General features: G+C 37.8%; 1 protein-coding gene across 3 annotated transcripts in view; it reads left to right on the forward strand.

The window, feature by feature from the left end:
* GALNT1 (polypeptide N-acetylgalactosaminyltransferase 1) overlaps positions 1 to 22,478 on the forward strand; it is a 134,075-nt gene that overhangs the window by 48,938 nt on the left and 62,659 nt on the right. For all 3 annotated transcript variants that reach the window (XM_054583531.1, XM_054583530.1, XM_054583532.1), the window contains one exon: positions 14,597 to 14,842. In XM_054583531.1, the coding sequence (XP_054439506.1) occupies positions 14,704 to 14,842 (139 nt within the window). In that variant the 5' untranslated portion in view covers positions 14,597 to 14,703. The remainder of the gene's footprint in view (positions 1 to 14,596; positions 14,843 to 22,478) is intronic.

Consider the following 22,478-nt stretch of genomic DNA (forward strand, 5'->3'; position numbering starts at 1 on the left):
TGTTTATCCACATGGGAGAAAACTGCATTGAATCTCTACTTAAAGCTGAAGAGTAAAACTTTAAAATAGTTTGTAGATAGAGAATTTAAGACTTAGAAAATGTCAACCATAAAAGACAGTTCTTATTAGGAAGATAAGCTTTAAACTGAGCAAAGATACTTGTACTGATACAAGATTATAATCCAGATTGTAGAGAAGTCTTTACAAACTAATAGGAAAAAGACTAAACAACCCACCCAGTAGAAAAGTGAACCAGACTTAAATAGGCAGAGTAAATGGAATGGCCAGTAAGGTCAGAGATGGTAGGGTAATGCAAACTAAAGTACATAAAGGTAAGGGGGCATTGGGTGTGGAGGGATAGAGTAAAAAAAAGAAGAAAAAAAAACCTCATGGATACAGACAGCAGTGTGATTGCTGAGGAGAGGAGGATGGGAAAGGTGGAGGAGGGTTTGGAGGGATAAATGGTGGTAGATGCAGACATGACTTGGCTTGGTGAACACAGTGCAGTGCACAGATGATGTGTTGTAGAACTGTGCTCCTGAAACCTGTATAATTTTGTAACCAGGGTCACCCCCAATAAATTCAGTAAAAAGGAAAAAAAATTAAAGTACATGAAGATACCAATTACACAGACACCAGATTGTCAAAAAATAAAGTTTGACATCTGTAAGTGTTGCCACGGATATAACATATCCAGAGCTCTCATTTTGCATTTTGTTTCACTTCAACCATATGGGAAAACATATCGGTGATATTTAGTCATGTTTAAAATATGCATACCCTATGACCTAATACCCCTAAGGATATACTCTAGATCAGGGCTCATAGTTAAGGTCTTTAACATTTTTTAAATGGTTAAAAAATTAAAATAATATTTTGTAATTTGTGATGGAAAAATTATATGACATTCAACTTTCACTGCCTATAAATAAAGTTCTGTTGAAATACTGTTACATTAACTTGTTTACACATCATTTACGCTGCTTTGGTGGTACCAGAATTGAGTGGTTGCAACCGAGATACCCCACAGAGCCTAAAATATCTACCATCTGGCCTTTTACAGAAGAAATTTACTGACCCTTGCAATAAATAAATATATAGTCATACTTCAGTCCTCATAGGCTTCAGAACTCATCAAACCCTGTAAATGTTACATTTTGTCGAGAAAAAAATGTTTCAGCACTCGGTCCTTGCTCCCAACTCATGGCACTTGCTAGAACTTGTATGAGTCAGTGTCGGTGCTCATCGGTTTTGGCACTTGTCTCGAGTTCTGGAATGAATTAACAACAATACTGAGGTACCATTGTATTTGCATGTGTGCCAGGAAATATGTTCAGGAATATTCACAACAGCACTACTTGTAATAACAGAAGCCTATAAGAACCAAATATCCATTAAGAGTAGAATGGATAAACTGTGGTATGCTTAGCCAATGGAATACTATTCAGTAGTGAAGATGAATTAACTACAATTATATGCGACATATGGATGGATCTCAGGAACACAGTGTTAGAAAAAAAGCAAGTCTCAGATTTTTTTGTATTTATAAACAGTTCAGAAACAAATGTTAACAAGGCATTGTTAAAGATACATTGTTACCAGTGAGGTAAAACTATCAGGAAAAGGTAAAATGGTAAGTTCTGAGTAGAGAATGCTATCGAGCTGGGGAAAAGATGGATTGGAGTGGGAACATTAAAGGTGCTGTTCTTTATTCTTCAACTGGGTGGCGGATATGTGTGTTGTGTTGTGATCCTTTATATCTATGGTGAGTTTTATACATATGATATTTGATATGTTCTGTGACTTGGGGCACAAAAAGTATCTTTTTATATAATGTGGTCTGCCTCATAATTGTTCATGACTAGTAGAGGGGAGTCTCATCAGTGGACCAGCACCTGCTTAATTTCACCTATCAGTTCCACGTCCCCACCCCTGCCATCCCAGGTGTTCTGGTTGCATCAAGAACCCAATTAAAACTCTCGAGTAGAAAAGGGGGTTAATAGAAGGATTCCTGGGTATTCACAAAAGCAAGGAAGAGTCAGGGATTTGGTCACCATCGGTACCCTCCGCCTCTTGTTCTGTATGTCTCTGCTTGTCCTCATTCTCTGGGACTTCCAGTGGCCTTTGTGTGTTGGGCAGTGTCACGGACTGCAGTCTTTGATGCACAGGCTTCCAGCTCTGTGACTCGAGAAACCAAAGGATGAGGTCCTGTGGTTGGCCTGGCTGGTCATTTGACTATCTTGTGGCTGGGGGGCTAAGTCTGTTACCAGAAAAATCCTTTGGTGAGGGTAGGGAGAGCAAAGGTCAGAATCATGAGGCAGGAGCCACCTTAGTTTGAATCCATTTATGTCTATTATGTCTATTCTTTAAATACAAAATAATATGTGGCATTTTGACATAACTTTGTGAATATCAGGGCTATTTTGAAGTGACCATTAAGACATTTGATGTTGCTTAAGACATAATGTTCAGTGATTGGGGTAGGAAGAAGGTTAGAAACGTCTGTTGAGCATATTATTTAATTTAAAAAAATCAAAATGTAGCATCATCATGATCTCCATTAGCCCTTCATAATCATACCCATCCCTTTCTTTTCTTCCTGATAAGTACATTTAAGACACAAAAATGACACAAGATAGAATTACAGAATTGCATTAAAACATAACATTTCTACTGTCTATTCTGAATGACTGAAAGAACACTTAACCCATTGGTCGTAGTAGTGTTTAACTACTAGGGTTTATAGATGATTTTGTATCTTTGCTTCTGTGTTTGCCTAGTTCTTTGCACGGAGCATATATAATTGTACTTTATGACTAGAAAAAAATACAAACCTTTAAAGGTATAAAGGTGCTAGAAATTAAGTCAGTTTATTACTTTAGAAAGTCACATCCCACTTAGGATACCAAACATTGAATGCTCTACATTAAAACATTTGAGCCAATAAATTTTATAGGAGTCAATACCATTAGTATCCCAAATGATAAGCCTGTTTCCACAACCTCTGAACTGGGGATAACACTTGAGAAATAGAGTTAGAGAAGATCCATGTTTATATGGAATGTGAACATCATTTTGTACAGGGGTTTGGGATTGGTTTTTACTAAATTTTTGTCATTAACTTGGGTAGAATAAGAATATACTAATACCTGAAAATTGGGTTTTGCTACTGAATGAATCTTCTAAGTGCTAAATTTTAATAATCACTTGACCCAAAGGCAGTGGCAGAAATGTTGGCCTAAATACAATATAGAAAGTGGAGACTGTAATATTGAAACTTAAGGTACTATAGCCATTCTTACCATAGCCACTAGGGTAATAGGCCAAAAATATTTGCTACTTTGTTTTAACAACTTTGGCTTCAGTTATTTTCTATTCACAGATTTACTTTGGTTATTGGTATAAGGTGGGATCTCAATTATGTTTTACCATGTGGAAAGCCATTTGTTCCTCAACCAGTTTTCAACTCTTTCCAGTATTCCACACAAGTATGGGTTTGTTTCTTAGTACCGCATGGCTGTAGATTCCTCTGCTTTATAATAATCCATTCCCCAAAGCTTCATTTGTGTGTTGATTAGAATTATATTAATGTATAATTTTACCTCAATTAAAAAAGTTTTAATAAATTTATAGATTAATTTTGGGAAGAAGCTGTTTTATTTCCCAAACATGGTATGTTTGTCCATTAGTCAAATGTTTTATATCCTTTGATAGAGCTCCACAATTTTCTCCATGTCTTACATAGTTTGTTAAGTTTATTCTCAAATACCTTAGAGTTTTTACAGCTATTTGGAATGTGATGTGTTTGTTTGTTTTTTTATGGTCTAATTAGTTTTTATCACCACACAGGAAAATGATTGTTATGTTCATCTTGTATGCAGTAATGTTAATGAAATCATGAATTAGCTCTAATTGTTCTTCTATTGATTCTTTAGAATTTCTGGGTAGAAATCCTTCTATCTGCTGAGATAATTTTGTCTATTTTCTAATTCTTACTTTATTTCTTGTCTTATTGCATAGACCTCCAGTATAATGTCAGATTGGCGTGAGGATGCATAATTGTCTTACTTACAATATTACTGAAATTCCATCGCTAAATGCTTACTATAGCTCTAGTTTGCTGTTGAAGTTTTCTATTGATGAATAATGAATTACCTTTAAGCTTAATGGCTTTAAACAATAAACATTTATTTATCTCATATTTCCTTTGAACCAGGAATGCAGAAGCAGCTTAGCAGGATGTTACTGAATTAGGATCTTTCAGGAAGTTGTTAGTCAAGATTTCGGCTGGAGCTGCAGTTATCTGAAGGCTTGACTGGGTCTGCTTCCAAAGTGGTTCGCTTCCATGTCTGACAAGATAGTACTGGTTCTTGGCAGGAGGATTCAGTTTCTCACTATGTGGACCTCGCTGTAGGGTTGCTTGAGTGTCTTTCTAACATGGCCCTGGATTTCCCCAGAGTGTGTGATCTGAGAGAGAGCTAGGAAGAAGTGTGTTTTATGACCAGACGTGAAATCACACCATTACTTCCAACATATACTGTTGGTTAGAAGTAAGTCACTAAGTCCAGTCCACATACCAGGAGCTAGATCACACTCCACAAAAGCTATTCTGTGTATTGAGGTTTTTTTAAAGTCTGTTTGCCTCCACAAAATTGCATGAGAGCAGGGGGTTCTATCTGTATATCTTTACCTTAGACCCTGCCTTTGAGCCCCAAATTTAAAATATTGATTGACTGATTCCAGAGAGAGAGAGAGAAACATCAATGTGAGAGAAATATCAGTTGGTTGCCTCCCATATGCACTCTGACCAGGGACCAAACCCACAACCCAGGCATGTGCCCTGACCAGGAATTGAACCCGCAGCCTTTCAGTTTAAGGGACAGTGCTCCAACCAATTGAGCCACACCGACCAGGGCTGAGCTTCAAACTTTTATATCCAGCATCTCTGGTTAGCATCTCTCCTTGAAGGTATCAATGGTACCTCATACTCAACGTGTCCAAAATCAAACTTAAACTTGGTATGTTTCTTCCCATCTTTGTTCCTCCCTTCCAAAAATTGGTCCTCTTTCATTTCTGTGCATCCAGTACCACCCTGCATCCAGTTGTACAAGCCAGGGTTTCCTTCTCTTTACTCTCATCTAATAATCCTTAAATCCTATTGAGTTTGTCCCTTAATATCTTATATATGCCCACTTTTTTCCAGCTCCAACTTCATCTCAGTTTCCTCTTTTGCCTTTGATCCACTGACCTTTCAGTGTTGGGCTCCTCCTTGCTATAGAGCCTTTGCTACTCATTGCCCAAAATGCTTATTTTCTTCTCAAGTCATGTCTTCCTCAGGGAAGCTTTTTTGACAAAGTCAGGTCTATTACAGATATTTATAGTGCTGTGTACCTCCCTTCAAAAGCATTTTCACAGTTGAAATACCACATTTTTGTGACTGATTAATGCCTGCTTTCCTAGAGCCAACTCTAAACTTTACAAGGGCAGGGATTGTGTATATTTTGTTCATTTTTGTATTCCCTGCAATTGATACATTCCCTACATTTACTGAGTTTGTGTTTAACGAACGAATGAATGAATGATGAATGAATGAATGAATGAATGCACTTGATTATAGTTCTGATTGAGAAATGGAGCAAATGAAACATGTAATTAGTAAATAAAATGATCTAGGCTCTCCTTACTGTATTAGAGGATAACTGTCATCTTTCTGAGTCTTTTAGTTTTTCTGGCAGAGAGTCCAGCTAAAATTAAATGAACAGATCTACTGAAGGGTCACCTAATTAGTATGATACAAAGTTAGTTAGCCTAGGTCTAGGTGCCTGAGAGTACTGTTTTCTTTTTTAAATAATTTTTTAAAAAATTTTCAATTACAGTTGATAATACAGTATTATATTAGTTTCAGGTGTACAACCCAGTATTTAGACATTTATATAATTTACAAAGTGACCATGCTGATAAATCTAGTACATCTCTGACACCTTACATAATTATTACAATATTACTGACTATATTCCCTATGCTGTATTTTCTTTCTTTTTTTATTGTTTAAATACATTTGTCTCCATTTTCCACCATTTTCCCCTGCCTCACCACCCCCAACTCCCACCCTCAAACCTTCCCCACTTTGGCTTTGTTCATGGGTCCTTTATACATGTTCCTTGAATTTGACTCTTCCCCTTATTTTCCCTGTTACCCCCTCCCTCCTTCCCTCTCATTATTGTCTGTTTCTTTTTTTCTTTCAATGTTGCTGGTTATATTTTTCTTGCCTGTGTGTTTTGTTGATTAGGTTCTACTTACAGGTGAGAGCATATAGTATTTGTGTTTTACCCCCTGGCTTATTTCACTTAGCATAATGCTCTCCAGTTCCATCCATGCTGTCGTGAAGGGTAGTAGCTCTTTTTTTTTTCTGCTGCGTAGTATTCCATTGTGTAAATGTACCGTAGTTTTTTGATCCACTCATTTATTGATGGGCACTTAGGTTGCTTCCAGCACTTGGCTGTTGTAAGTTGTGCTGCTGTGAACAGTGGGGTGCATAGGTTCTTTTGAATTGGTGTTTTGGGATTCTTAGGGTATAATCCCAGCAGTGGAATTGCTGGATCAAAAGGCAGTTCCATTTTTAGCTTTTTGAGGAAATACCACACTGTTTTCCACAGTGGCTGCACCAGTCTGCATTCCCACCAACAGTGTACTAGGGTTCCCTTTTCTCCACAACCTCGCCAGCACCTGTTGTTTGATTTATTTATGCTGGCCATCCTGACCGATGTGAAGTGGTATCTCCTTGTAGTTTTAATTTACATTTCTCCAATGGCTAGTGATGATGGGCATCCTTTCTTATATCTCTGGGCCCTCTGTATGTCCTCCTTGGAGAAGTGTCTATTCCTGTCCTTTGCCCATTGTTTGGATTGTCTTCCTGGAGTGGAGACTTGGGAGTTCCTTATATATTTTGGAGATCAAACCCCTGTCTTAGGTATCATTGGCAAATACATTTTCCCATACTATTGGCTCCCTTTTCATTTTGCTGATGTTTTCTTTAGCCGTGCAGACACTTCTTATTTTGATGAAGTCCCAATTGCTTATTCTTTCCTTTATGTCCCTTTCTCTAGGGGACATGTCAGTGAAAATATTGCTGTGTGGAATATCTGAGAGTGTCCTGCCAATGTTCTCCTCTAGGATTTTTATGGTGCTTCGACTTATATTTAAGTCTTTTATCCATTTTGATTTTATTTTTGTGTATGGTGTAAGTTAGTGGTCAAATTTCAGTTTTTTGCATGTAGCTGTCCACCTCTCCCAACACCATTTGTTGAAGAGGCTATTTTTACTCCACTTTAAGCTTCTGCCCCCTTTGTCAAATGTTAATTGACCATAGAGACTTGGGTTTATTTCTGGGCTCTCTATTCTGTTCCACTCATCTGTGTCTGTTCTTATGCCAGTACCAGATTGTTTTGATTACAGTGGTCTTGTAATATAGTTTGATGTCAGGTATTGTGATCCCTCCTACTTTGTTCTTTCTCAAAATTGCTGCAGCTATTCGGGGTCATTTATGGGTCCATATAAATTTTTGAAATGTTCTTTGTCTGCAAAATATGTCATTGGTATTTTAATAGGGATTATGTTGAATCTATAAATTGCTTTGGGTAGTATGGACATTTTGATGATGTTGATTTTCCCAATCCATGAACACGGTATATGCTTCCATTTATTTTGTGTATTCCTTAATTTCTTTCTTCAATGTTGTGTTGTTTTCTGAGTACAGATCTTTTACCCGTATGCTGTACGTGTATCACCATGACTGTTCTGTAACTTCTCATGTGTACTTCTTAATCCTGTCATCTTTTTCACCTATCCTCCAACCCTCCTCCCATCTGGTAACCATCAAACATTGGTTAGGTGGTGATGAGCTCCTTTAGCTTTTTCTAAGTGAATCTTGGTTGTAGGTGTTTGCTTTTCATCACTTTGAATATTTCATGCCAATCCCTTCTGGTCTGCAAAGTTTCTGTTGCGAAATCAGCTGACAGTCTTAACGGAAGCTCCCTTGTAGGTAACTAACTGCTTTTCTCCCACTGCTTTTAAGATTTTCTCTTTGCCTTTAATCTTTGGCATTTCAATTATGATGTGACTTGGTGTGGCCGTCTTTAGGTTCATCGTATTTGGGATTCTGTGTACCTACTGGGTTTTTATGTCTATTTCCTTTGCCAGGTTGGGTCAGTTTGCCATCATTATTTTGTCAAATAGGTTAATTCTTTGCGCGCGCGCGCTCTCTCTTTCTCTCTCTCTCTCTAACATCCCCATGATAAAAATGTTGGCACACTTGAAGTTTCATAGGTTCCTTAAACTATCCTCATTTTTTAAAATTCTTTTTGCTGTTCTGATTGGTGTTTTCTGCTTCCTTATCTTCCAAATTGTTGAATTGATACTCTGCTTATCTACTCCATTGTTGATTCCTTGTAATGCATTCTTCATTTCAGTTATTGCAATCTTCATTTCTGACTGGTTCTTCTTTATGCTTTCTATCTTCATTTTTATGTTCTCTTTGTTGAAGTTCTCACTAAGTTCATCTGCTCTTCTAAGTTCATTGGGCATTCTTATAACCAATGTTTTGAATTCTGCAGCTGGTAGATTGTCTCCATTTTGTTGAGTTCTTTTTCTGGAGTTTTGTTCTATTCTTTCATTTGGGACCTGTTTCTTTGTCTCCTCATTTTGGCTGCCTCCCCATTAGGTAAAGCTGCTACATCTCTGGGTTAGTAGAGTAACCTCATCTAGTATGTGTCCTGTAGGGCCCAGTGGCACATTCTCCTGTCATCCAAGATGGCATGTCCCATGTGAGCTGTGTACACCCTCCTGTTGTAATTGAGTCTTTAGTGCTATTGTACATCAATGGAAAGAATGTACCCTCAGGCCAGTCGGCGGTGAGGACTGGTAGTGATCACAGCAGAGGATCTGCTTTGCAGAGGCAGATCCCACAGAGCAGGACTAGCTTCAGTGGGGCTCTGGTGCCAGTGAATTTGCCCCTTGAATGTGTCCATCATGGAGGTGGTTCATGGTACTTCACTGTGATCGGAAGCTGTTCACCAGGTGTGCTGGCTCTGGGGCCTACCATGAGGTATGGGCCAAGATCATCCACTGCTTGTGCCCTGCTGGGGGCCACCCAGCGTGAGCTACAGAGCCATCTGCAGATGGCTCCTGCTTGTGCTCGGTTTGGAGATGCACAGCAGAGGCCAAGCTGGGACCAAGGCACGCTGCCTCTAGTGTAGGGCTCGGGACCACTTCCCAAGAGGTACAGGGCACTCTGAGGCCAGGTGCTGCTTGTTTGGGAACCTTTGAGAGATTTTAGCACAGTTTGTGGTGTGAGCCAAGACAGGCCATTTGTTTGGGTATTCCACTGGAAATGGCTTGGGTGGGCCTGGAAATTGGGTGGGGGGAGTTCTCAGGGAATCACAGGGTGGGGCGGACAGTCTTAACCAGGTTGATAGAGACTCAGATATGGCACTTACCTGCTTGGTCTGTGAGGGTAGGCCTTGGAAAAGGGTGACTTCTGTCTGGGAGAAAGCTGCCCCTCCCGCCCTTCTCCAGAGCCAGGCAATTTAGTTCCTTCTCATATGTTCCTCTCATCTTTCGAGCTGCTGCCCCAGCACAGGGGCTCAGAATGAGTGCATCTAAACCCATGCATGGGCCCTCCAGAAGAATGCCTGGCACTCCAGAAGTTCTCCTCCTCGCTCAGCTGTAATCCCCACTGATTTTCACAGCCAGAAGTCATGGGGACTTCTCCTGGCACTGGAACCCTGGCCTGGGGGGCATGATGTTAGACTAGGACCCCTTGTTCCTCAGGGTGGGTCCTTGCAGCCAGGATACCTCTTCGGATTTTTATCCACCACACGTGGGCATGGGACCAGTTCGTTTCATGTCTCCACCCCTCCTACCAGTATTTGTGTGACTGCTGCTGCTTTGTATTCTTAGTTATAGTACTTCTATTCAACAAGATTTCAGGTGGTTCTGAATGATGGTTCTGTAGTTTAGTTGTCATTTTGATGTGGTTATGGGATGATGGAGTACCATGTGTATCTATTGGCCATTGAGACTGGAAACCTCCAGAGTACTGTGTTCTTAGGAGAGGGGAGATGAGCTCCTCAATATACCCTAAAGTCTAAAGCTTTAGGTCCAGGAGAATGAAGCTTTCATTTTCTCCTAATGGTTCTACTGAGCTGAGATTCTTCCTAGGCTTGATATTTACAGAGAGCTTTAACTGGAAGTATGAAGAATAGAAGATAATTATTTAGTGCTAGAAAATGCTGACCAATATTTGGAAAAACTTGGCATATCACATCTAAGTAGGATCAGAAGTTTACTGATTTGATTGGTCACTGAATTTTGACATTAATTCTTTTATAACTTTTAAAATAAACAGTTAAATGCATTTCAAATGGAAGGTTTTAATCTGTTGTGGTTGCGACAAAACAAAACTTTTAGTGACTTCCAAGATAAACTACGTAACGCATCATTTGAGAAAATATACAACAATTATTCTCCACCCCCATATTTATCTGTTTTTTAGTATATTAAGGTTGAATTTATATACTGTAAAATTCAGCTTTTTAGGTATAGTTTTCTAAGTTTGGACAAATGGATATAGTCATACCACCACAAACAAGATATGGAATGTTTTCATTATCACAAATTCATTCACGCCTCTTTGAGTACAGTCCCCTACTTTATCTCCAGCCCCAGGTAACTACTAATCTGATTTATGTTTCCATAGCTTTGTCTTTGCCAGAACGTCATGTAAATGGAGTCATATAATATGGTAGGCAGCCCTTTGTGACTGACTACTTTCACTTTTGAGAGAATGCTTTTGAGATTCATCCATATTATTGCATGCCGATCAAGAATTTGTTTTTTTATTGCTGGTTTGCTGAGTAGTATTTCACTCTATAGATGCACCACATTTTTTTTTATACATTCATCAAGTGATGGGCATTTGGAATATTTCTAGATAGTAAAGATTATGATTAAGCTGCTACAAAGATTTGTGTAGGTCTTTGTGTAGGCACATGTTTTTCTTTCTTTTCAATAAAAACTAGGAATAGGATTGCTGATTTGTAGGGGAGGAAACTGCCAAACTGTTTTTCAGATCAGCTGTAGCATTCTGCATTCCCACTGGCAAGGTAGTAGAGTTCCAATTGTACCAGTTCCTTCTCACCACTTGATATTTTCCTTTTTTCTTTTAGATATTTATATCAGTGGATGGTACTGTTTCACTGTAGCTTTAATTTGCAGTTTTTAATAGTTAATGATTTTGAACATTTCATGGGCTCATTTGCATTGCTCTTTTGGTTCCAACCTTGCCCACTTTATTGGAATAATTTTTTTTTGGAAGTTCTTTATGTATTTTAGATATGTCCTTTATTAGATACGTAATTTTTAAATATTTTCTTTCAATCTGTGACTTTTTATATTCATAAGTGTCTTTGAAGAGCAGAAGCTTTTAATTTTAAAGGCTGGTAATCAATCTTTTTGAATTTGTGGGGGTTTTTTCTATCTAAGGAATCTTTGCCTAACCTAAGGTCTCTTAAGATTTTTGCTATCTCCTTTACTTTTTCATGTATACCTCCTGCTTCCTCCAAATCCCCCTCCTCTCAAACACACACACCCCCACTGCATTTCCCCCTCAACTTTAGAATCTTGAAAAAATAAGAGTGAATGCAATGTATAAAGATTTACATTTAAGTATTCTGGACTGTAAGCATTTAAAAGAAAAAAGCATGTAGCAGATTTTAGAGAAGATAAAGCCACGTTTGAATCCCAGATACTGCACTGCAATCAGTCTGTTTGTTTTACCAGTGAGTAAGAGGAACTTTTCATATGAAGTAGCTCAGAATATAAATTTATACATATCTAGCTTCTCTGGAGAGAACTGTTGTTCTGTGATACTGTGCACTCTAACAATTTTGAGTCTACCTTTACCCCAGTTACCATAATTATCAGTAGTTGCTCATTGCATGCGACACAATATCAGAAGTTGAGTAAGTTTGATTTTGGGGCAGAAATATGATAGTAGCATCCCTACTAGCATGGGAGTATAGTCAGGAAATAAAGTTTGATGAAAAGAGGAATATAGGCAAGAGAGGAAAGTCCCTAGAGAGATGAGCATAAATAATCTTTAGATTTTAAGTATCCCTTAGTATTTCTTTTTTTAATCCTCACCTGAGGGCATGTTCATTAATTTCAGAAAGATAAACATCCATGTGAGAGAGAAACATTGATCGGTTGTCTCTTGATACTTGCTCTGACCTGGGATCGGGAATCAAACTCCTAACTCTTTTGGTGCATGACAATACTCCAACCAACGGAGCAACCCGGCCAGGGCTCCCTTAGTATTTTTTGGGGTGCTTTTCACATTGCTGTATAGCTACCTTAAGATGTAGGCAATAACTATTATATCTTTTTTATGTGTGTGTGGTTAGATAATCATAATTTACAAAGTGATCCCACTGATATTTTAAGTACCCACCTGGCACCATATTTAGTTATTACACTATTACTAACTATATTCTCTACACCATATTTTACATCCCATGACTATTTTGTAACCACCAATTTGTACTTAATCTTTTCACCCTTTTCACCTCACCTCCAACCCCTTCCCCTCTGGCAACCATCAGTTTGTTTTCTGTATCTGTGAGTCTGTTTCTGTTTTGTTCGTTTCTTTTGTTCTTTAGATTCTGCATTTAAGTGAAATCATGTTATTTGTCTTTTCCTGTCTGACTTATTTCACTTAGCATAATACCCTCTGGGTCCATTCCTGCTCTTACAAATGGTAACATTTCATTTTTTTTAATGGCCGAGTAGTATTCCATTGTATATATGTACCACAACTTTCTTACCCATTTGTCTGCTGATGGGTACTTGGGTTGCTTTCATGTCGTGGCTCATGTAAATAACGCAGTAAACATAGGGGTGCATATCTGTTTCCGATTTAGTGTTTTGGGTTTCTCCGAATGTGTACCCAGAAGTGGAAGTGCTAGGTCATAAGGCAGTTCCATTTTTAATTTTTTGAGGAACCTCCACACTATTTTCCATAGCGGTTGTGCCAATTTGCAATCATACCAACAGTGCATGAGGGTTCCATTTTCTCCACTTTGTCTTTTTCGTAGATAAATTCTCTGGCCTGTCTTGAATTGTTCAGGTAAATACATCTGTGCTGCCTGCCATGGAACATGCTGCATAAAGTTGTCCTTGTAAGGGGCTGCAGCATTAAACATTATTAGCAAGGTCCTTCAGAGCATGTGCTTGTGTGGCTTTTATGTTGGTCATATGTGCAAAGTGTGTGTTTCCTCTGTCCACCTCCTCTGAATGCACACCTCCTCTGAATGCACACCTCCTCTGAATGCACACCTCCTCTGAATGCACACCTCCTCTGAATGCACTTGACCAGTCTCCCAGTCAGCAGTAACACAAACCTTTGAGCCTTGGTATCAGCTGCTCAGTGGATGATGCCATACCTCTCTGAGGACTCCCAGACTGCTCCAGAGCCCCCCAAGATAAACTCCTCATGTACCACAAATGTTTCTAGTCAAATTATGCCAAATGACTTTCCAAATCTTGTGATAGTTCAAGTCATTTTCTCTTATTTTATCAGATGGGGGTTTGGGGTGTGAGTAGGAAGTAGAAACTAAAGATCAGGGAGGTCTATAAAATTACTTTCAGAGCCAACAGTAGGTCTCAGATCATATCATACCCTTTTTATTTCCAATATAATTTCCATGAGTCTGTTTCTCAATGGCTGGTGACTGTAGCATTTTTGGAATGGGATTCAGTGAGACAGAGGGACAAGAATTAGTCCAACAAACTGCTAAAATACAGGCACCTAGGAGAATTCATATTACTCTTTGGGCCTTGGGCCCTGGCTGGTGTGTCTCAGTGGATTGAGTGTTGGCCTGCAAACCAAAGGGTCTGTGGGTCGATTCTCAGTCTAGGGCACATGCCTGGGTTGCAGGCCGGGTCTCCAGTAGGGGGTGTGCAAGAGGCAACCACACATTGATGTTTCTCTCCCTATCCTTCTCCCTCCTTTCCCCTCCCTAAAAATAAATAAATAAAATCTTAAAAAAAAGATTTGGGTCTTGGGAACTGAATGTGAACAGTTGAAAGGGACTGGGAATCACTGGTTTCTTAAACTCCTGTGGCAATCAATGGCTTAGCTTTGCCTTAGCATTTGATATAGTAATTGAATACAAAGCAGTTAAGTCTCATGTGTTTGGTGGATATGAGATAGTAGCTCACTGTTGTTTTAATTTGTATTTTCCTAATTATAGTGAATTGAGTACTTTTGTACATATTTATTGGCTAGTCAGGTTTATTTTCTGCCAAGTGGCTATTACATCCTTTATTTATTTTCCGGTTGGGTTGTTGTATATTGATTTGTAGGTGTTATTTGTATATTCTTGATATTATTAATTTTTATGTATTTTACAATTATTTTTCTAAGTCTGATTTATAAACTTATACTCCATAGTAAAATTTCATATGCATATTGCTCTTACAATTCATTTTCTGCATTCTGAATTTTTAAGTTAGTTTTTTTTTCTTTTTCTCTCTATAGGTTATGAATGTGATTTCTGATGAAACTGGATTGGAAATATTTTCATGATCTTTGTATATTTATATATATATATATATTTTAAAATTTCGCATTTGACTTAAAGTGCCATGAGAAAATTTGCATATTGCAAGGTGGTCCTAGCCACCTCCTTGATTTGGGTACTCTTGGATATGTTCCTGCTGCTTTACTTCAGTGAATGCAACAAATGTGATGAAAAAAAGGAGAGAGGACTTCCTGCTGGGGATGGTGAGTAACATTTCATAATAATCATTTTGATAAGAATTTCACTGGGTTTTTTGTTGTTGTTGCTGTTAACTAATTTGGATACTATTACATTTTAACATTTTTAAATTACTAGTAATCCCTGCTTATATATGATGATCACTTTTCCAAGAATTCTTAAGTGAATTCTTCCAAACAGTTAAAATTATTAAAGTATCATGTATAGAATTGCTAAATTCAATTTTTGTGTTCAGTGTTAAATGTAATTTTCTGGAATTTATATTATGTTACCAAATAATATAAGGAATCTCATAGTTGGAACTATGAAAATTGTACAGTTTGGCCCTGGCTGGTGTGGCTCAGTGGACTGAGCACCAGCCTGTGAACCGGGAGGTTGCTGGGTTGACTCCCAGTCAGGGCACACGCCTGAGTTGCCGGACAGGCCCCCAGAGGGGGCGCATGAGAGGCAACCACACATTGATGTTTTTCTCCCTATCTCCCTCCTTCCCTTTCCCTCTGTCAATAAATAAATAAATAAATAAATAGGCAAGCGAACTTTAAAGAAAATTATACAGATTGGTCCAATACCATAATGCTAAGTGGAGCATTAAAATTGTATTATCAGGTATCAAAAGATATTTCTCCTACCTTCACATCTTGGTCCTAAGGGGAGAAGTCATTCTGGATAGATATGACCTGGAGAATTCTCTTGAAGAAAGGAGGAATATTAATGCCGTGCACAGCTCCAGTTAACACTTTTTAGGGAGGGCTTTTAAGAACATGAAGCCTCAGAGTAATGGCTGCCGTGAGAACACTGCAATACCTGGTGTGGAAGAGTAGGAAACATAAACATGAAGGGTCTAGGTAGGATGTACTGACCTTCTTGGCAGAGGACACTAGGAAAACTCAGTTTTAAACTCCTTGTGTTTAGTAAACAAATGCTACCTTTATTTTAAAAAAATATAATGAAAATGACTGCATTGTGAGTCAGTAATTCAACTTTTCTTGGCGCTGAACTCTGATTAGTTATAGAATATCTGGCTCTACAGTAATTCTATTTTTAGGAATTATGTATAAATGATTATTGTTTTAACATAAGTTTTATTTGAGTAGCCACATTTAAGAATTTTACACTCTGTAATGAGGGCTCCGGGTTCCCTAAAATTTATAATCTAAAATTATTTATTTGTATTGGTAAGTGTGCTTACTTACTGTAATTTTTAGAGATGAAATTGTGTAATCAGTTCTCTTTGTTTCATCTTGGGAAATTTGCCTAAAAATAGGATCAGTTGCCAGCACTGGACTCTAGTAATACCTAGGCTAAACCCTAACTTTTAAATTTTACTTTCCCCGTAAGTTTTAATAAAATACACTTTTATTCAAAGGCATCCTATTTACTGACTTCACTGGTTTACTTTATGGCCCTGTTGTTTAGTAGCTTTGTTGAATGACAAACTGCAGCTTCCTGAACTGTAATTCCCTGTCTGCATTTAAATCAAAGGTCAAGTATTACCATTCCCCAGTAAGAATCTAGGATATTTTTTTCTCTAACAGGACAGATTAACTTTCCCCTCACCCCACCTTAATTCATTGCTATTTATATAGAGGGAGCTCATGGTGTTCTATCTTAAATTTGAAGGCATGGAAGTAGGAAAGAATGGGACCTGTAATGCATGATGATCCACTTGGTAAATCTTTTAAAACTGATTTGTGCTGAGCATTGTAATAGGTGCTAGTAATAGACACCTATCCAACAGTAACAACAAAAAGACAAAATTTCTCCCTTTGGGGAACTTGCAGTCCAATAGGAGAAAAATACCAACATGAATAGCATGGTAGAGATGTGCATAAGAGCAGAACGGAAGGAATGTCGTGGGGCGTCTGGGAAGGCGTAGAAAGGAAATATGTTGAAGCTGAGCAATATCAGGGTGAACAGATATCTGTTAGGTTTGATGGGTGAGGGGAACACCTTACAGGCAAAGGAAGGAAGCATGTAGGACTGGCAAGTGCAAGAACAGAGCTGATGGGTAGGAGAATGTGAGGAAAGAGTGCAGATGAAGCTTGGAAGGTTAGCAGAGGCCACATCCCAGAAGGTCTTTATGGCATGCTAAGGGTTTTAGACTTCATCCTGCAGGCAGTGGCATGCCATTGAAGGATTTTAAACAGGAGTAAGTAACCTGATGGGGTCTGGACTTTCAGAAGAAATTTAGTGGTCATGTGGCAGATGTACCAGAAGAGGAGACAGCAGAGATCAGTTGTGAGGTAGTTGTGAAATTGGAGAAGTTCTTGGCACCTACACTAAAATGACACTAGAGGTAGAGAGGAAATAAAATATGTGAAAAGTATGCAAATAGTGGAATTTACAAAATGTGGTGAGCTACTAAATGAATATAGGTCCAAGATGACTCTTAAGTCTTCCCGTTTGGAGGAATTGATACTAGGTATGCACCCCCAGAAGCAGAAAAACTTTGAGGACAAGGTGGCTGGATGTGTTGGGTTTGGAATATTTCACTCTGAGGTGCTGGTGGAGATGTTCTGGGGGTAGAGAGTGGTTGAGGGTGGAGCACATAGGTAGTAGTAGGTTAAACCTTGTCTGTACATGTGATTGCACTGGGAACATATGTAGAGTTAGAAGAGATTGACCTAGTTTTGGAGAGCGTCGTGGAGGCTCAGGGAAGAAAGAGAGGCCTCTCAGAAACCCAGAGGTAGAAGGAGAAGCCAGAGTGAGTGTGGTCATGGAAACCCAGGAGTGGTGTTTGTTCAGACTTTACCTGAGATGAGGACCAGGTGTTACTGATATGTGTGAAATGGGGTATCTTCTGACTCTGTCACATGTCAGTTCAGTACCAGCACATTTGAGGCACCAGTGAAGTAGTGAAGATGTGTAGCTTATTTTAGGAACCTTTGACATGAAGAGAAAAGGGTAGTAAAATAGTTAAAAGAATAGAGCCAAGGTTGGTTGTCTGTGTATATATGTACTTTTCTATGTGTGTTTAAGGAGAGATTTAAAACATAAGGAAAAGAAATAATACTTGAAAGAGCAAATATTCAACAGATGACTGTGGTATCAAAACCATAAGAGGAGGATTATCTTTGAAGAGGATTGTAGTTAGTACAGATTGAAAACCACTAGTGGCATGAGTATCAAAAGAAGTAGCTTTTATATAAAGTGCAAAGTAGAGGAGAAATGGTCTGGGAGTAGCAACGTGGAGCTTTTAGATAGCATCATTATCTCTGAGGAAAGGAGAATGAACAGTGTTCATAGAAAAGGTGATTAGAGTTAAGTCTGAAGAAGATGAGGAGATAGGATATAAAGAAGCTTTATAATAACCTGGGGGTGTCAGGATATTTATAGGACAGACTGAGAAGGACTTCTGTAGTGGAAGGATGAGAAGGCCTAAGCAATAAGCCAGAAGGTGAGTAAACAGCTAAAACAGAAAGGATTTGAGAGGCTAGCGGTTCCAAACCCTTAGAGCATGCGTTCAGATTGTGCAGATGGGGCCTTAGAGCATGCTTTCAAATCGTGACTATACAGCTTTAAGGAATTGACAGGGAAGAGGGCGAAAATGATTTGGGAAAGGAGGATAGTTGATGCTAAACAAAAACGGTTTGAAATATCTGCTCTCATGTGAAGTTTCAGTGCAGTGGAAGCTGAGAGGTCCCAGGTAACTTCAGAGCACTGAAATTATTAAGGTTCTCAGCAGGTGAGGATTGCTGTGGTGCCTCTGAAGGGAGCTTTCACTAAAGGTGTTGGGAGGGAATGGCTGGGCAATGGAAATAAGGATTTGGACCTTAGTGGAATTAGCAAGTACACTCATTGACCTAGAAGAATGAATGTAGGTCTCTTTTGATACAATATGTAAGGTCTCCAGGATCTTCATTTTTTCATGGCATTTGAAAAGCCAAACAAAACAAAATCAAAAAGAAAAAAAAATGAACAGATATAACACTCCAGAGTAATTGTTTCAGTACGGTAAGAATCTCATTTCTGAACATTCTTTGAACTGTTTTAGTGTTAATTTGGTATAATTTACCCAGTATGTTCTGTATATTGTGAATAAGGTGTTCTATTTTTAAGTATTGGGATGGCCAAAAATGTTTTACATTTTTCATTTCCACCAATAACTTAATACAGATTTGGATATTTAGGTGTTGGCTATCTCCCGCGTGGTATAACGTTGATTGTTCTCAATTAATGTCTCGATTTGTTCACTGTCAACTTCAACTGGTCTGTCCAACTGTGGAGTATTGTCCAGTGAGAAATCTCCAACATGAAACTTCTCAAACCACTTTTGACATGTTTGATAAGTCACAGCACCTTCTCCATCCAGTGTACAAATCTTTTTTTACATTTCAGTTGCATCTTTACCTTTCTTGAAATAATAAAGCATAATATCCCAAAAACATTGCATGTTTTCTTCTACCTTCAATATTAAAATGCTACACAAAAATTCACCAATTTGATAAGTTTTTCTTAAATGCATACTGAGCCCTGGCTCGTGTGGCTCAGTGGATTGAGTGTCGGCCTGAGAACCAAAGGGTCTCTGGTTTGATTTCCAGTCTAGGGCACTTGTCTGAGTTGCAGGCCAGGTCCCCAGTAGGGGGCGTGCGAAATGCAACCGCACATTGATGTTTCTCTCCCTCACTTTCTCCCTCCCTTCCCCTCTCTAAAAACAAAATCTTTAAAAACAATTTTTTTTTAAATGCACGCTGATATGACAGCTGTCACAATACAATCTAACAAAATTGTATCAAGTAAAGTTAGACAACTAAGTGCTATTAGAGCCATCCTATGTGGAAAAAACAAACTTTTTGGCCAACCCAATAAATTGATTATCCTTATGATAATGCTAAAGGCCTCTTATAAGATAGTTATTAATATACTTAACAATTTTCTAGGATTTTTATATTCGCTTGTTCCTTGCCTCCTTCAAGCACTACAGCAGGCCAGTGTGATTATAGAAAGGTTGTTCTTTTGTTTTTCTGAGTAGTTCTCTCTCATAGTTTTATACATGTATTCTATTGCTAGAGAATTAGATTGTGGTTCCCTTGAAAAAACAAGAGTAGTGTGGATTATGTCTTAGAAATATTTTTGCCACTCTTCTGCTTTCCAGAATTAGCACATTCATTTAATTAATGGATTTGGATGTTGTATAGAATATTCAGTATTTTCACAGATGCAATTTCAAGTAGAAATTGCTCCTTTATGCCAGTACTATACTTGATTTTCAACCATTAAAATGTTAATGAATCAGGTTTTCATGTGCATATGCTAGAATTATTTTAACTGTCAAACATTAGAAAACCTATGAGAACATAGTTTATAGAAGAAATTTAGGATTAAAAACAAATATTATTAGTAAATACTTTCAGAAACTCTATTACAAATTTTTTACATTTAGAGTTTTATATACCACATACATTATGAATAAATTGAACATAAAATGGGAGTGAGGGTTGAAACTAATAAGGATATTGAGGTAGCAGAAAATACGTTTGTTACATATAATATTCTGGGGTTTTTTTAATCAGGTAATTTGCTGTGTTATATCATATTTTCCATATCTTTGTTTATATATACTTCTTATTTTATATACCACTAAAAAAAAAATTCCATCATAATCCACATCCCAATCAGATATTAAAATATTTAAAAATAGTAAAAGGAAAAACGTTTTGGAAGAGGCAAAACAGTGCATAAAAACAGTAAAGATGATAGTTGTGTAATAAGGTAAGAAAATGGGAGAAATGATTATAGCCTTTTATTGGTATTTTTTTCTCTAAAAGAGCATTGTATAATTTTATACCTCTTTATTCTACTTCCATAGAATATAAATTAGTAATTTTTAAGATTCATTAAAGTATATTCGAAAGTATTTCATGTGGTTTGTATACGTTAGTTATTTGTTGTCATACAGAGGGAACCTGTCGTTTTCTTGGTAATTAAGTTTTCTAAAACAGGAAACATCTCTACATTGTCATGTAAATGAAGTTTAACTGAAGTATAAAATATAATTGTTCTCACATAATACCTTGAAATAACACTTCCATCACTCCCTGTCAAAGTTCATTTGATTTTTAGAAATGATCTGTGTGTAAAATTTTATGTGAAGAAAAAAATTTTGCCCTGCCTGGTGTGACTCAGTGGATTGAGTGCTGGCCTGTGAAACAAAAAGGTCCCCAGTTCAGTTCCCAGTCAGGGTACATGCTTGGGTTGTGGGCTGGGTCCCCAGTTGGGGATGTGCAAGAGGCAACCACACATTGATGTTTCTCTCCCTCCTTTACCTTCTCTCTAAAAATAAATAAAACTTTTTAAAGCATTTTTTCAAAAAAGTGTCTTTTTAGTTCAGGAAATTGATGACATCCAAACCCCATTTTAGTTACTTTCAAACAAAAATTTCACTGAACTCACTTTTAATTTACATAAAACACTGGTATGTAGAATACATGGAAAGTTAATGCTTACCATCTTTTTTGTTAGTTGCTTTTTAATATTGAAAGTGCATTAATAATAAAAATATTCACTAACCACACACATTTTATCCTGGCCTCTTTGCCAAAGAAAAGTAGTTGACTAGTCCATTTAATTTTTCAGGATATTATAATTTCTAAATTAGAGTATTCTGGTAGATTTTGTGTAGATTCTATAAGTCATACAGTAGTCTTGATTAATTACAGTTTTAAATATGGCTGTGAAATCTCATGTGTACCAATAGGTTAAAGTATACAATGTGGTCACTGTATTAGATATTTCAGTTTCTTAAATAGTACCAGATCAAATTTGTAAAATATTGAAGTAGCAGCATTGTATATGTTTTGCCTGAATTATGATCTCAAGGCCAGAGTTTTTTACTTTACAATGATGGGGCAAGATTTTAACTTTCTGGTCATACAGTTTTTTATGCAGTGAGCAATAACATTTATACTTACTAAGTTCTTATAGTAACAATTTCATGAGTCCTCCCTTGTGCTCCCCTAATCCCATGGAAAATTTCAAAACAAACAAAAGTAGAAAAATATAGAAAATGTAATTCTCATATACCCACTATTTGGCTTCAACATTTGTCTACTCGGGGCTAGTCTTGTGGCATGAATACATGGATATGTCTTTCTCTTTGTGCCCCTCCCCCCACCCTTGGTTATTGTTAAAGAAATTGGGTCCTCTTTTCCAGTTTCCCACTGTCAGGATTTGCATCCCTTCACTGTTTTTTGTTTTTTGTTTTTAATCATGTCCTTCTGTGTCCTATATGTCCTGTGAGTTTGTAGGTGGGTTCAGAGCCTTGATCAGGTTCAAGATCTCCCCTCCTTCCCCCGGGAGAAATAGATTATAGATGATGTTCTATGTAACTTAATCCTCCAAAACTGAGCAGCATGATAATGTTTCCATTTTAACTTTTCTTTAAAGCACCATCTTATGCTAAAGCAGGACACAGATAACTGAAGGGTATATAGAATCAGGGCCACTCGGTGTCTCCCACCCTCCTGTTACCTGTGCTGTGCACAGAAGATAAGTGTCACTTACAGAACTCTGCTGCTTTCTGTCGACCCCTCAGCATCCCAGTCCCCAAATCTGTTGATTGCTCTTTACTTTCAGAGACATATAAGTAAGTAGAATTGATTCTGAGAGTTTTATAATTTTCAAACTTTTAAAAGTTTATAT

The sequence above is a fragment of the Pteronotus mesoamericanus genome, unplaced genomic scaffold (assembly GCF_021234165.1).
Source record: "Pteronotus mesoamericanus isolate MK-2021 breed Mesoamerican mustached bat unplaced genomic scaffold, CSHL_Meso_final contig_74, whole genome shotgun sequence".
Lineage (NCBI taxonomy): Eukaryota > Metazoa > Chordata > Mammalia > Chiroptera > Mormoopidae > Pteronotus > Pteronotus mesoamericanus.